The following is a 14,573-nucleotide window of genomic DNA, read 5'->3' as shown; positions in this document are numbered from 1 at the left end:
ATGGAGAGGAACAAAAGCAGCACAACTCTCCATTTTGTGAAACTAATGGCATTTTACTCTCCATTATCAATCAAGCCATCAAAATAAGCTTTATTCCGTTCTTGAAATGAAAGAAAAGCATAAAAGCAAAACACCATAAAATAGTATATCAGTTAAAATTCATCATCAATAGATACTGATGTAAATGTAGATACAAAATAAAACATAAAAACAATTCAAGATAATCAAACACAGATAAAGCAGTGCATCTTAAGAAAAATGACTGTCCCAAGTCTCAAGGGGTGACTCGTCTCAACTGTTTCTCAGCCTTACAGCAACTTTTAGAAAACTAAGTACAGTAAAATTGATGTCTCCCGAGAGGATCTGCAGGTACATAAGCGCCGGTCAGACTTGATAAAAATTTGCTCTTTTTAAAATGGGCATATTATACGCCTTCCTGGGCATCGCATAGAAATGACCGTGCAAAGTAAAATGCAGGGTGTCCTGCGCAGCCCTTTTGTCGCAGCCGCACGTTTGTGACCCCTATTTCTCCCACGAGGGGTAAGTTAATAGGGCAATAATTCCAGCCGGAACCTAGTTTAAAAAAAAAAGGATCATACCTACTTTTAACAACAAGGAGGTATGGCTCTGTGATTGGCATGGATTTCAGCATAATATTTTGTCAAACACAAGTCTTCAATAGGGAATTCTGTTCTCTAGCCAAAAACCTATGTCTCAAATGTTCTTTCCCCCGTTTGTGATCAAATTTACATATTCCATTTGGAGTACAAAATAAGTCTGTGCTACCTAGACTGAAGGGAGTCCCTGACATACTTGAACCTTGGAATATGTTGTGAATAGTCAAGGTATAAATAGTCCTTTAGAATCTCCCTACGTAGTTTGATCCCAGGCCTTAAACATCTGTCCAACCAGAGAGAAAGAGGACGAAAGCCCATAATATCAGTTATATAAGCCACACCCAGTTCTTCGTGTACCGAAAATGTGGGGGCGCTCTGTGGGACACACAAGAGACGTCTCCGAAAAGAATGTTCCACTGTCTGTAACTCCGCCTGCTTAACATAACTCCAATTTGTGCTCTCATAAACAACTTTAGTAATACATTAGGCGCATTATCAAGCTTCGGCCACAAAAATAGGATCTCAAGTCAAGAGATTTTATGTTAGAAATCCTAAACTGCCATTTTTCAAAACCTAAATATAAATCACTGCCTATAAATGCAGATACAGTTTTGTTATAGTCACTATGCATCTTCCTGCCCCATGGCAACACATATTTGAAACAGGACCTTGATATACTTGCTTTTCATGTGTAACTGCCTGCACAGATGTTGGAAGGATAGTCCCTCTCCATAGCATTTATTTTATGTAAAAGAATCAAATGCCATAGTTTAAATTACAAATGTATTTTTTCTTGACATTAAAACAATGATGTGCATATCCGGTTTCATGAGCATATTTTTATGCAAGAATTAAGCGATTTTGGGAAGGACAAATTTCTGGGTCTCCCTCCTAGATTCCTTCGTAGGCAAAGAAAGACAAAGTCCCACACAGCTCACGAGTCTGTGGAGAGGATCATGAACCCATACAGTGCAATGCGGTTCTCCCAGGATCTTTCATTTGAATAACTTAATCATCTGATGCGTGTTACTTTTGACAGGACTAGTGGTCCTCAGGCCTCCAGCTCACCAAGGATGCCAAGGAAACCCTGTATTTGGGTATTATTACAATCATCCTGCATAATATCCTATTAGGCCACACACCTTTAGGGGAACAGGTACTCATTCATGTTGGAGCCCCTAGACATGGGCCACTAGTGCCAAATGGGAAATCAATGACTTGGTAGAAATAAGAATTGAATCTGCATGTCACTTTGTTTAAACAATGCATGTTTTAAAACCTTTCTGTCTTCTGTTTTCTTGAAGGTGCTGTAGAACCTTTCTGACATGAAGCTGAATGAGCGGTGTGTGATGTACTACGCCATGAGCAGCTCTCCCGCGGATAACGCTGGCTTCCTCTACAAGAAAAGTGAAAGAAACTCTGCCTACCACAAGCGCTGGTTCGTCTTGAAGGGCAATATGTTATTTTACTTTGATGACAAGGAAAGCAAAGAACCTGCGGGTGCCATAGTCCTGGAGGGCTGCACCGTTGAGCTGTGCGAGTCTTCTGAAGAGTACACCTTTGCAATCCAGTTTGTAGGTTTGCAATCACGGCCCTACATTCTGGCTGCTAACAACCAGGCTGTGATGGAGGCCTGGGTTAAGGCAATCTCCCGGGCTAACTTTGACTACATGAGGCTTGTCGTGAAAGAGCTACAGAAACAGCTGGAGGAGTTGCAACAAACCATTACTACAGGCTTAGTAGCCCAGCAGAAAATTGCCTGCCACAGAAAAAAGGCGCTTGTAAATTCTGAGATCCTACCGAGTGACGCTGATCATGAACCTCAGGAGCACATGGTCAAAGCTCACACCACAATAAAAGAAAATGGCTGTGCGGTTTGGAACAATATGAACGACAGCTGCGCGGTTCCCAGCGGACAAGTACTTACAGCTTCATGGGAGGCAGACGTGCCACCTGCCAGTGCCTCAGTGGAGAGTACGAACCCTCCTCCTTTGCCTCCTAGAAGGCGGAAAAAGAGTGGTCACAGCCTTGGGAGGGGGGAAATCAAGCATAATGGACCAGCCCCCCCCAGAACATTGTCTTTTTCTAAACTGCATGATTGGTTTGGCAAAGAAATTGTGGAGCTCAGAAAAGTGTGGTTTGAAAACCAGCAGAAACCTGAATAGTATCGAGTCCAAAAGGGAAAAACTAAGGTGTATCTACTTTAGTGGGGCGGCTAATGGAGGAATGAGTTTACAGTTATTATTTGACTTTTTCACTTCATGGTACCAAGGAGAAAGATAAACGAGCTTGGCCAGGGTACCCAAGGGGGAGCGTATGAGGACGACCTGGCAGTACCTCAAGATGGATCTTTCCCAGTCTCTTAAGAACTTTTTTAAAATTTGGAAACCTTGGAGAACACTGAGGCCGTAACCTTCATGGTGTCAATTTCAGACCGCCGTTCTACTGGTCATGTCCCAGTGCTGCCTAACCCTACAAATGACAGTACTGCCATTGTACTTGGAGCAGCACCAAAAAAGCAACATAGCATACGTATGCCTATGACTGTCTCAAGCCCATACCTGGCTTCCCCTTTGTAGTAGTTTGGCACACCTGTTTTCCGGCAAACAGTTTTAAAATCTCTGCTCATTTACCTATAAATTGACATTGTGTTGGGTGCTGACATTTAATCTTACTTGTTTTATTTTTAATACATTATTTTTTCGACCGTGGCCAAAGACTTGAATTTTTTTTATTTTATTTTGAAAACATTTTTTATGTGTTTTTTTTTTAAACCTAAACCATGCTATTTTATTGATGTATTAGATTTTCACTCCATTTTCAAAAGAACTGAAAAACAGGCCTGGCAGTGTTGTGAATGTGTGTGCGTCCTGCACTCAGAATATTTTATTGGGGGGGACAACGCTATTCCGTGTATTTATGTTGTCTTTATGGAGGGGCCCAAGTAGCATGTTACATGATTCTGCAAGACCAGATATAATAATGGAGGGAGCCAACCTTATTATGCCATATATCTTAGATATTATCTCTCGCTCCTTCCAAGAAGGTCTGGTCCCCGCGAAATGGAAACAGGCTATTGTTAAACCATTGAAAAAGAAGTCTCAAATCAAGCATACCGTATTAGAAAACCTACGCCCGATTTCTTTATTGCCTTTTGTAGCAAAGATTGTGGAGAAAATAACCAACAAACAATTAGTTGATCACATAAATAAAAACGATCTACTACACCCTTCACAGTCAGGTTTTAGAAGCGCTCACTCAACCGAATCGGCACTACTCCTTGCCACGGAAGCGCTGAGGAAACATGCCGATGAAGGTGATACTGCCGCACTGATCCTTCTCGATCTCAGTGCGGCTTTTGACACCGTATCACATGAGCTGCTCCTACAAAGACTGGAAGCATGTGGCATTAGGGATAAGGCCTTGAGTTGGTTGGTGTCCTTCCTCTCTGGCCGAAGTTTTAGAGTGGCTCAAAAGCCCTACGTATATAAGAGTATGCCTCTTACTCAGGGGGTCCCTCAGGGCTCTATACTGAGTCCTACTCTTTTCAATCCATATGTAGTTCCCCTAGCTGAGCATGTGGAACAACATAACGTATCGATTGTTTCATACGCTGATGACACGCAGCTAATTGTTCTGCTATCACAAAATGAGGAGCAAGCAGCCATCCGTTTCTCCAAATGCCTATCAGAAGTCGCAAACTGGATGTCCAACCACTGCCTCAAACTAAATGGAAATAAAACCGAGGTAATGATTGTGGGCAGATCGCCAACCATTTGGTCATCTGCATGGTGGCCAGAATCTTTAGGCCAACTGCCCAACCCGAAAACTGAAGTTAAAAATTTAGGAATATACTTTGACTCTGAGCTGAACTTCAACAACCAGATTCATAAGGTTGCGAGCAAATGCTATGGAGCTATAAAACTCCTGCGAAAGATCCTTAATCTTCTGCCTTCTAGTGCCAGGAAAACAATTGTCCATGCAACAATAACCTCGCAACTGGATTATGGCAATATCCTGTATCTCGGAGCCACCAAAGGAGGACTAGCCAAACTACAACGGGTACAAAATGCCGCTGCTCGACTGGTACTCGACTTACCTAGAAGAGCAAACTCGGAGAATGCCCTGAAAGAACTGCACTGGTTGCCAGTAGGAAAGATGGTCGTTTTTAGGGCATTGTGCTACGGCCATCGCATCCTCAAGAAGTGCGGCCCCAAATATCTTCATTCTCTCCTAATGGAATACACACCTGGTCGTAATCTGCAGTCCTCAGGTAAGGCCTTGGTAAAGGTACCGAGGATATACAAAGCCAGACTAGGAGCTCTCTCCTTTAGGTATCTGGCGGCAAAAACGTGGAACACTCTGCCAATAGCCCTAAGAACAGAGATATCCGAAAAAAGTTTCCGCAAACAACTAAAAACATGACTGTACAGCAGGACCGAAGTCTCATAGATATATAGCCAGCGCCTCGCTTTTCTGTAACAGCCCTTTCCGCTCATGTGTCTTAGCGCGGGGACAACACCGTCTGGTGTAACCAAGCGCTCTACAAATGGATAAAATAAATAAACCCCCAGGTACTCCCCAAAACTAACAGTCGTTGTATACAATAACAGCTGCCCTCTTTAGATATGTATTAGCAAACCTATTAGGAAAAGGCAATGTATATTGTGACTCAATGATTTTGAAGGTGTATAATTTTAATAAGCACCCCAACACTAAACCGGCAGCAGTAGCTGACCAATCAACACTATGTTTTTGAAATGTGCCTTGACACCTTTGGGGGCTTCAATGGGCAACTTCATGTCTCTCTCGTCAACAAAGTACTCTAATTAAGCATAGCCTATCCCCTAATGATATAGGGTGACACAGATCTCATCTAATTAGATGTGGACGTTAAAATATGTACATGTTTGTGCAGGTTGAGACTGCTGTGATGCAGAGACGGATCGTGGTGTGCCCAAGGCATTGTTAAGGATAATTGTGATAAAATGAAGTATAATTTTTGCAAAATTTTGGGCAATGATTTTGCATACTTAGGTGTATTCCTTGAATACAGGGTGAATTCCCTCATTCAGAAGATTTTAACTTCGCCCAATCCTCCCAGCCGGGTCTGGCTCAGACACAGTCTCACTAATCGGGCGAGTAAATATGTATTTTTCATTTATGTGCCATTTTTCCATTCCAGGCTTACTTGTTCTATGGGCTGGGTCTTTGCTTGTGATCTTGCGTTGGCTCTAGGTGATTCCAGATGTTACCTGTGGGTTTCCTAAAAAAACATTTACACAAGTGATACAGACACAAGTCTAAAAAGTGTCTGTCTGTCTGATCCCAAATAATAAAATGTGTATTTAACTCCTATATTGTTGTTCCAATGTTTATTAAATATGTGCACATCTGTTTTGCCAACGTAGGCAATCCTTTTGCGAGTTTCTAAAAGTAGTTTAAAGAGGACTATTGCCCGAGCACTTTTCCTAGCACTTGTGGCATGCTAAAGTGCCGGCATTTGTTGCCAGTTCTTTCACTTTAACCATCGTTGCTGGGGTGAAATAGATATTTTAAGGAAAAAAAGTTATTTCCTCTTTACCTATTACAAAGCTCATTGAAGAACAGTTTGCCTGTTTCGTTTATCTATCAAAATCCTTCGGTCATAAGTGCTTGCTGTTTAGAAGGCCTGTGATCTCATTGTTTGTGTCAAAGTGGATAATATGGATGGCTTCAAAAATAAGTGTCCTGTACTGGGAATGAAAAATGTACATACCTTTTGTTGTAAAGCAACAAGTAGGATTTAACTTTTTTTGATAAACAAATTTTTATTCATTTTACAAAAGGAATGCACCAAGGATTTAACTTAAACACAACGAAATAGGTAGAGACAAATTGAAATGCAGTGATACAAAAGCACTGCTTGGATAGCTCATGTGAGAAAGTGACTTGCCACATAATTGTTTTTTAATCCTTTACTGGTCTTAGACATACAACATAACTCATACCAAACAATGCAAGGAGCATCAGCATTCACTTTTACATTTGTAATTATGACATTCTTTGGGCAGCCTTTACTGATCAAAACAATATGTGAACCACAAACCGAGCATTCAGCGGAGGGGCCCCACTACAGTGTAGGAGTCCTCTTCATTCGGAAGTCCATTCTTGCCTTATACATTGTGAACTATTGGTCTTACCCCATATTATTAATTCTAGTTGTACTGTTTCCATGCTCTGTGACTAAGTGATGTGAATATTATCCAAGGACAAAAAGCAGACTGCCCTACAGGAAGTAGAGTGCATGACAAATGTCCACAGCTAGCACTCAAATCCCCAAGCCACCTTGCCATTTCAGTGGAACTGAGTGACACCTATTGACTTGCATTGAAATGATGAAGGTCAGACTCCCACCATATTCATGGGGTTTTAACCTGCTTGTTACACTTAGATCGCCACAGTAGGGTCCTAATTCCGCCCCACCCCTCGCCCAACCATTCCCCTCTCTTTCTTACTGATATTATAAATGTACCTTAATATAGTACAAGTTGCACTACTTTGAAATTCTAGTGGATGGACGTTGAGCGCTATCAGTTTGTGTTTGCGTTGTGTGTCAAAGCAAATGCACACACCACAAAACAAAGCTCTACAAAGAACTACACAAATTATTTTTTTTTTTTTTTGTAAACGCATTTTATTGGCATTTGTGTTATATGCAATTACAGCATTATCATAACAGGATCTGCACATATCTAACCTGCATATCTTTCTCTCAACAACCTTAACACTCCCTCCCCCCACTACACGAAATTGTTAAAGCTATAATGGTAGCACTTCACTTTGAAAATGTAACATGTAAATCTTATTTGTCAGTGGGCCATAAAACTGAAGGGTTATTAGTTTTTCATAATCACTTTACTTTATGACAAGACAGGTCTTTTGTCAATAGTAGAAGGTGTGTGCATCAGCCTCGGCTCGCTACAAGGGCTCCGCGTCATCCATTGATCTCCAGTTTCCGCTAAATTGCCAGAATGAATGTTTAACTCCCAGGGTCCTTTTCTGAGCATCTGACAAGAAACCAGTTCTAGTGTGTCCTATTCAAGTAGCATTGGTATCACCCTGAATCCGAGAGTCCCAGTGTGGAGAATACTTAAAGGTAAGTTGAAATTATCAGTGTTGTGAAAGCCCCTGTGCTGGTAAGGTACTAATCCCTTCCAGGTCCTTTGTCTGATTGCCAGCTGCCTTGTACACTGATTCTGTAACACAAACTTGAGAAATATTTTTGATGTCGTGGCGAGTGAAAGCTGGTGTAGACATACAACTTCAATAAGACATAACCCTTAATTCTTGCATGTGCCTCGTGCACATGGGCCACCTTTAAGGCATGGGGGATAGACATGAATTCTAACATTGCTAGCACCTGCTTGTTTTACTGAAAAACAATACACAACACCCTTCGCTTCCTGGATAGGTGCCAGAGTGTTACAACTGCATGGGCTTCCGGTTTGCCAAAGGAATCATTTTCAAAGTTGGGACGATTGCTTATCATGCCATTCATCAACAGTTTCCTGACTTCATTGACACCAAATTTGACATATATAACGCTCCCATTAATATTGGTTGTAATAAAAACAATTTTGTTAAAGATTCATAGAACCAGAACCGTAAAGTTTGGCGACTTTTTTTTTTTTTTTTGCTTTTTTTTTTTTTGGTGACTGCAGCAAAAATCTGGAACACAAGTCATTTCAACTTTGAGCAGGCTGATTCTTATTGCATTTTCGGCAACAATTGAAAACCTGGTTTCCGTTTTAATTCACTAGACGCTTTTCTGTTATTTATGGGTAATCTAGTGCCCAAAAACTACGGTATACACGCGCTCAACAAATCCTTATAACACGCCACAACCACATGTATACACATTTGCTCAGGCACCTTAAACACATATCCACATGGACAAAAACATGCACAGACTTCACAGACACCATCTGCACACGCTTCTGGAAAAAACAATAATGTATCTTTGGTATACATGTGATGACATAACACTCAAACAACTTTATCTAAAAAGAGTTGCTTTCAGAACAAATTAGAAGTTACAAATGGCATGTCATGTGAAGTCCGGAGTGGTCCAAAGTGCAAGCTGCAACACTATCTAGAGATTTAAAATCAAAACTTGTAAACCGTGTTACCACCTTCAAATACTGTGAGATGCATATGTAAGTGCCCCCGATATCACCGCAGCATTATTTGCAGAGAGTAGACTCCAGAACTAAAGCATAAACTGTGGCCATCAACTGGAGGGAACACCAGGCCCATAGGAAAGACATAGTGTATCGAAATCCGTATTTACAAAACCAAGTTATTTCTGAGCTTTAAATTTATAAGTTCCATACGCAATTATCCCGGATTTTACTCTGTATTTTTGAATTTGTAGTTAACTGTTTTTCAATATGCATTCAGGGTTTCAAGAACCAGAAAGCAATGTAAATATTGAACTTTAAAATCTACTGAACAGGTAGAATTTCAGTCGCCAGTATTAGTTACATTGAAACTGTAGAAACCTGTTTTTAAATGGTTTGGAGAGACTTTTTGAGGTTACGGGACTATACACTACAACAAAAGTTCCAGGTCCAATGAAGCAGTGCATATCCGAAGTAAACAAGAAGCACTGATTGTGTGGCCATCTTAGTGGCTCTACAAGATCAGACCCTAAGTTTCCTCCCCTCAAGCAAGGCCAATCTAGACTCTATTTCAGGTCTAATTTCCACCCTGGCGGCTTACTGTACAGAGGCCAATGATAACTTGAGGCCACTGAATAGCGTTCTCAATTCATTAATGAGGATGTGGAGGAGACCGCTGAAGTAGGCAGGGCATAGGTGGGTGAGGTGTTTGGATTAAACCTATTTCTACAAGAACTTTCCTGCAGGTGTGTTGGATCTTCACTGTGGTGACAAATGATTGTATATCGTACACCTCAACGCATCACTGCCTTTGCGACTGTCATCTCATTGGTCTTAAGTGCGGAGAACAATTGCAGCGTCAAAAGTGAGCACTAAAGGGGAAGTTATTCCATTGGCTGAAAATCTGCATTCCTAACCTTTCCCTCCGTATTTTTGTGTAATGGTATCTGCAGTATCCGTATGAGCAGTCACACTCGTGTTCATTGCGACGTTGGGAAGAGACCTGGTCAGGGAGAGTGATGAACTACGCTTTTTCTAGAATGATTCAGGTTTCATTGTGAAACGCATTTACACCACAAGCGGCTTACTCACGTTTTTATGGATCTATTGAGCTTCTTCTGTATGTTTGTGTCCGTGTGAGTCACCACAGTGATTTGATGTCTCTACTTTGTTGGTCTGAGTCAAGCTGTAGACCCTTCAATTACCAGCCAATGAAGCTGGTGAGCGCTGCCAATGCAGGGTTTTGTCCCTCAGTTTGTGCATATTCCTGAAATTGATGTGTTGCCAGCACAGTGAGAAAAGTGATTACAGTCCCTGTGGCAGAGTGTATTTTGCCTCCAATAAAGATTGTGTCAAGCACTTTATGCTTCTGGTTTGTGGTGTCTTTAACACTTGTAATGAATTTTATCACTATTTAGTTATAAGTCTATTGTACTGTTTAGATGTAAAGCTTTCTCTTTCACGCCGAAGAACGGTTGACAATATTGTAGTAATACAGTCACATCAAGTACTTTGGAAAAGTATAGTTTAGGGAGGATTACATTTTTTTTTTTTTTTTTTTAAGGCTTTTTTAAGGCATCTCATCCAAATTCATATGTTCTTCTATGTTCTGTCTCTAGGGATGCCTGTTTTATGAGTAAAAGTGATTAATCCGTGAGGTGTTTAAGATTATAATCATACCTTACAAAATGTAACTGCACCTTCATTTTTCCTTTCTTCAGATTGGTAAGCGCTGATAGAATGGTACAAATGGAAAAAATACTTTTGGCTATTGTGCTAAAGTTTGAGGTTCAGATCTGACAGGGGAGAGGAAAATATCTCTGTTTTATGCACTACGCTGTGAATAGAAGGTAGGAGGTGTTTGACAGTTTACCAGAAACGGTAAGACAAGAAGAAGCAATAGTCTTGAATAAGTATAATTTGTGCATTCTGAAACATGACTTATTCTATTTACCGAACGTTAATACAGTTTTACAAAGTGCCACATTGGTATGAAGGTACAAAGAAATGGGGAAAGAACTAAGGAGTTCATAACAGTGCAAAAAACATTATCTGCTTCCTATAAGTTTGGAATTGCGCTGAAGAGCATAATGTAGATCAAGTGCAGCTTGGGTAAAGTGAGGGTAGAGGTTTAGTGGAAAAATTATCCTAATCCTTGTGAAATGAATATCCAACAAAGTGAGTAGAAGACTCAGTGGTGTGTGTGTGTGTGTGTGGAGGTTATTAAAGAAGAGGATGTGGTAAAGTTTACAAAATGTAAGGAGTGTTGTTATGGATGTGTAATGACAGAATTATGGCTAATTTTCAAGACTACTCTGCTCTGAAAGTCATGTTCAAAAATTGGAATGTAAAGAGGCTTGTTGCCAAATGTTTTAGGATATTCAGGAGGTTGCAGTGGTGTAAACATTGGAGAAAGAGCAAGGGCACATCCTGAAGCTATAACACCTATTAATAATGAGGACATAGAAGTCTTGTAGATTCAGGAGCATGGTTAACCTTTGTTTCAGATGGTGTTTATGAAAAGATTGTCAAATATGTACTTAAGTTGAAAGACCTTGATGTTGTTTCTGGTGCGTTTGCTGGAGAGATCATAGAATAAAGGAGGATATTTTGAAGCCGAGACAATTTCCAGAGGTTCAGTGGGAAAATATATGTACCCATCTAAGGTAGATAGTGCCGTCCGGTACACTTGTCTCTTGACAGTCGGCAGTAAGCTTTATTTTAAATATTTTAAGTGTTCTTTTTAAATTTCTCTCGGCATTTTCTGTCTCAGGGCATTTTCTGCTTTCCTGGTCTGCCACAAGCAGTTTGGCTTGATTGTTGCCGAGGGAAGCAGGCACTGGGAGCACTTTCGGAGAGGGGAGAACTTGGCAGTCAACACTCTAGTGTCTCGATTAGACGCTACTACAAAAGAGTCATGTACATGCGGACGTGCAGAGGACGAGCTCAACAGGCGCGCCAAAGGTAAGCCCGTCTGCACGTCTGGACTGCACCCGTCGCACTGACCCCTGGCCCTCGTGAGGGGGAAAGGTAATAAGGATTAGCTACCCCAGAGACTCGCTACGAGAGAGTCGGAAGTCCCCCTCTTGCATATTATTCCCCTTCTTGGACCTCCATGAGCAGCAGCGATGTGTATGTGCCTTATGTGGCTTTCGTTTTTCCTACTGCCAAAGGAATCCCCAGGCCCATACAACCTCTACACCTATTACTAAGCTAAGACACACGGACCCTCCCCCCCCCCCCCCGCCCCCCCCCCCCCCCACCCTTGAAAGAGAGATATAATAGCTTCCTTGTGAACGCGCACTCCCTTATAAAACATAAATGGGATTTAGCAGTTTTTTTGGCAGCATTTGAACCGGACTGTGTCTTTGTCACCGAAACCTGGGCTAATGGCACATCTGGGCCCGATTTAGTGGAGGCAATCCCGACAAACTATTCAATTCTGAGGGTAGATGGGGTTGGACGGCTGGGTGGAGGACTGGCTATTGTATTCAAATCAAATTTTAAATGCTTGATGGAATCTGGATATGTTCTAAAGACATGTGAAGCTCTCCATTTCAAACTGATTTTATCAGCCACCTGTTCGTTTGGCGTCGTGCAGATCTATAGACCCCCCAGGACCCAGATCTCCCTTTCTTAATGAGCCCAAACTCTAGTTAGAACCCTTCCTAGCCAATAATTGTTTGACCGTCATGGGTGATTTCAATTTCCACCTCGAAGAGTCAGATAATCAAGATTCACGCTCCCTTATAGATGCTCTCTCTAATTTAGGAATGTCGCAACTGGTATCCGCCCCCACTCACAGGGTGGGCCATACACTGGATGGTATTTTTACTAATGATATTAGGCTGGCCTATCAAGAAGTCACCCCCATCAGCTCATCAGCTGGTCTGACCACAGTGCAGTAGCCTTTTCGTTCTTATCTTCATCCTCAGAAGCAATCAACCCTCCTGCACCTTGATTAGGTCAAGAAGCAATAAGGGAGTATCGGCCGAAACATTGTCCTGAATACTTAACAGCATACCCTGTGAAATCCCAGACGACATAGATTTGGGGGAGGCCTTTGCTGAGTGGCTGGAGAGGGCAGCCAACAAATTGGCCCCCCTTAGGGCAGTCTCACAAAATAAAAACTAACCATCAGCCCCCTGGTACAATGACAGGCTCAGAATTCTTAAGCAGGCATGTCGCCATCAAGAGCGGTTATGAAGGAAAAACCAAGAAGAGCAAGAAAAAATGACACATAGAAAGATCATCAAAGAATACAAGCTAGCTCTAATTGAGGAATAATCAAAATATTGCATTCATTAAATTGAAAATGCCACATATGCTAGAGAACTCTTCAGAGTAGTGCAGCAGATCTCTACCACTCGGGTCACGGAAGAGCAGGAGGGCTCTCAACTATTTTGCAATCAGTTAGCAAATTTCTTTCATACCAAGATCGTAGACATCCATGAAGGGTTTGAAATAACCCCTAACTCCTCCACACAGATAATCCCTACCAGAGGGCCTCAACTGACCCCTCAAGGGATGTCAGCGCAAATAGTCCCAAGAGTCTAAAGAACTATCTCTCTTGCCAACTCTCTCCCCAAAGTTGGTGGATCTTCTTAATACAAAATCAGGATCACCTCAGGAAGCCTGCCATCAGGCAATACTGCCAGCACTACAGCTCATCCACACACTAATTTAATGAATAAAATGATCATCTCCGGGTCTTTTCCCTGGAGTTGGAATGAGGCAATTATTTTGCACCCTCTTAAAGAAATCAAATCTGGATAGCACAGACTGCAAAAACTATCACCCAATTTCTCTGCTTCCTTGTCCAGCAAAGATTCTTGAGATGCACCTTAATATCCAGCTGATGGAAATTGCAGAACAGCAGCATTGGCTGAATGACTCCCAGTTCGGCTTTAGGAAACATCATGGGACAGAAACCGCACTGATCTCAGACACAGATTGCATCAAGCCGTTACTGGATGAATGAGATGGTATGGTTTTGATGCTCTTGGATCTATCAGCGTTACAACAAACAAATGATGGACGGAATGCTGAAAATGCAGACATTCTCCCCCAGTCAAGAGATCTGGGTTAAATCCATCGTTCTTTTGCCCACTACGCCACCCCAGTTCAGACATGGCCATATGCAAATCAGTCTTGACCCTGTGCCTCATGGGAACAGTCCAGCCCGAACTGCCAAGCCATGTCTTCCCTGGACCGGAATCAAGCATCCTAGGACCGGTTTCTGGCTATCAGCCGTCATCAGCCAGGATAGCTTGACTCCAGTGGCGTAGTGAGCACGGGTCCCACGTCTGGGAATACCCATCCCACTTAGGGCGAAAAGCGTTACAACAAACAAATGATGGACGGAATGCTGAAAATGCAGACATTCTCCCCCAGTCAAGAGATCTGGGTTAAATCCATCGTTCTTTTGCCCACTACACCACCCCAGTTTAGACATGGCCATATGCAAATCAGTCTTGACCCTGTGCCTCATGGGAACAGTCCAGCCCGAACTGCCAAGCCATGTCTTCCCTGGACCGGAATCAAGCATCCTAGGACCGGAAGAAAGAAATGGGCTGATAAAGCATTTTCAATGGCGGCCAGTAGACCCTGGAACTCCCTTCCACCAAGCCTTAGGGCTATTCCTCAGCTGATGCCCTTCAGGAAGGCACTCAAGACCTGGCTATACTCTTGACTATCTCTCCTAATCTATAGTTATAGCAGGGTTCCTCCAGACTGTTGTCTACAGCGCCTTCATGCCTTTGGGTAATTGTGTGTGCTCTCTAAATTTCAAATG

At 42.1% G+C, this 14,573-nt stretch overlaps 1 protein-coding gene across 2 annotated transcripts in view; it reads left to right on the top strand.

Moving 5' to 3' along the window:
- Nucleotides 1-5,975, top strand: part of PHETA1 (PH domain containing endocytic trafficking adaptor 1) — a 37,571-nt gene extending 31,596 nt beyond the window's left edge. For both annotated transcript variants that reach the window (XM_085633289.1, XM_085633290.1), the window contains exon 2: nucleotides 1,922-5,975. In XM_085633289.1, the coding sequence (XP_085489415.1) occupies nucleotides 1,943-2,782 (840 nt within the window). In that variant the 5' untranslated portion in view covers nucleotides 1,922-1,942 and the 3' untranslated portion in view covers nucleotides 2,783-5,975. The remainder of the gene's footprint in view (nucleotides 1-1,921) is intronic.
- Nucleotides 5,976-14,573: the final 8,598 nt, after the last annotated feature.

The sequence above is a fragment of the Triturus cristatus genome, chromosome 11 (genome assembly GCF_964204655.1).
Source record: "Triturus cristatus chromosome 11, aTriCri1.1, whole genome shotgun sequence".
Lineage (NCBI taxonomy): Eukaryota > Metazoa > Chordata > Amphibia > Caudata > Salamandridae > Triturus > Triturus cristatus.
The sequence above is the reverse complement of the archived record's forward strand: the minus strand, read 5'-3'. Positions and strand labels throughout refer to the sequence as shown.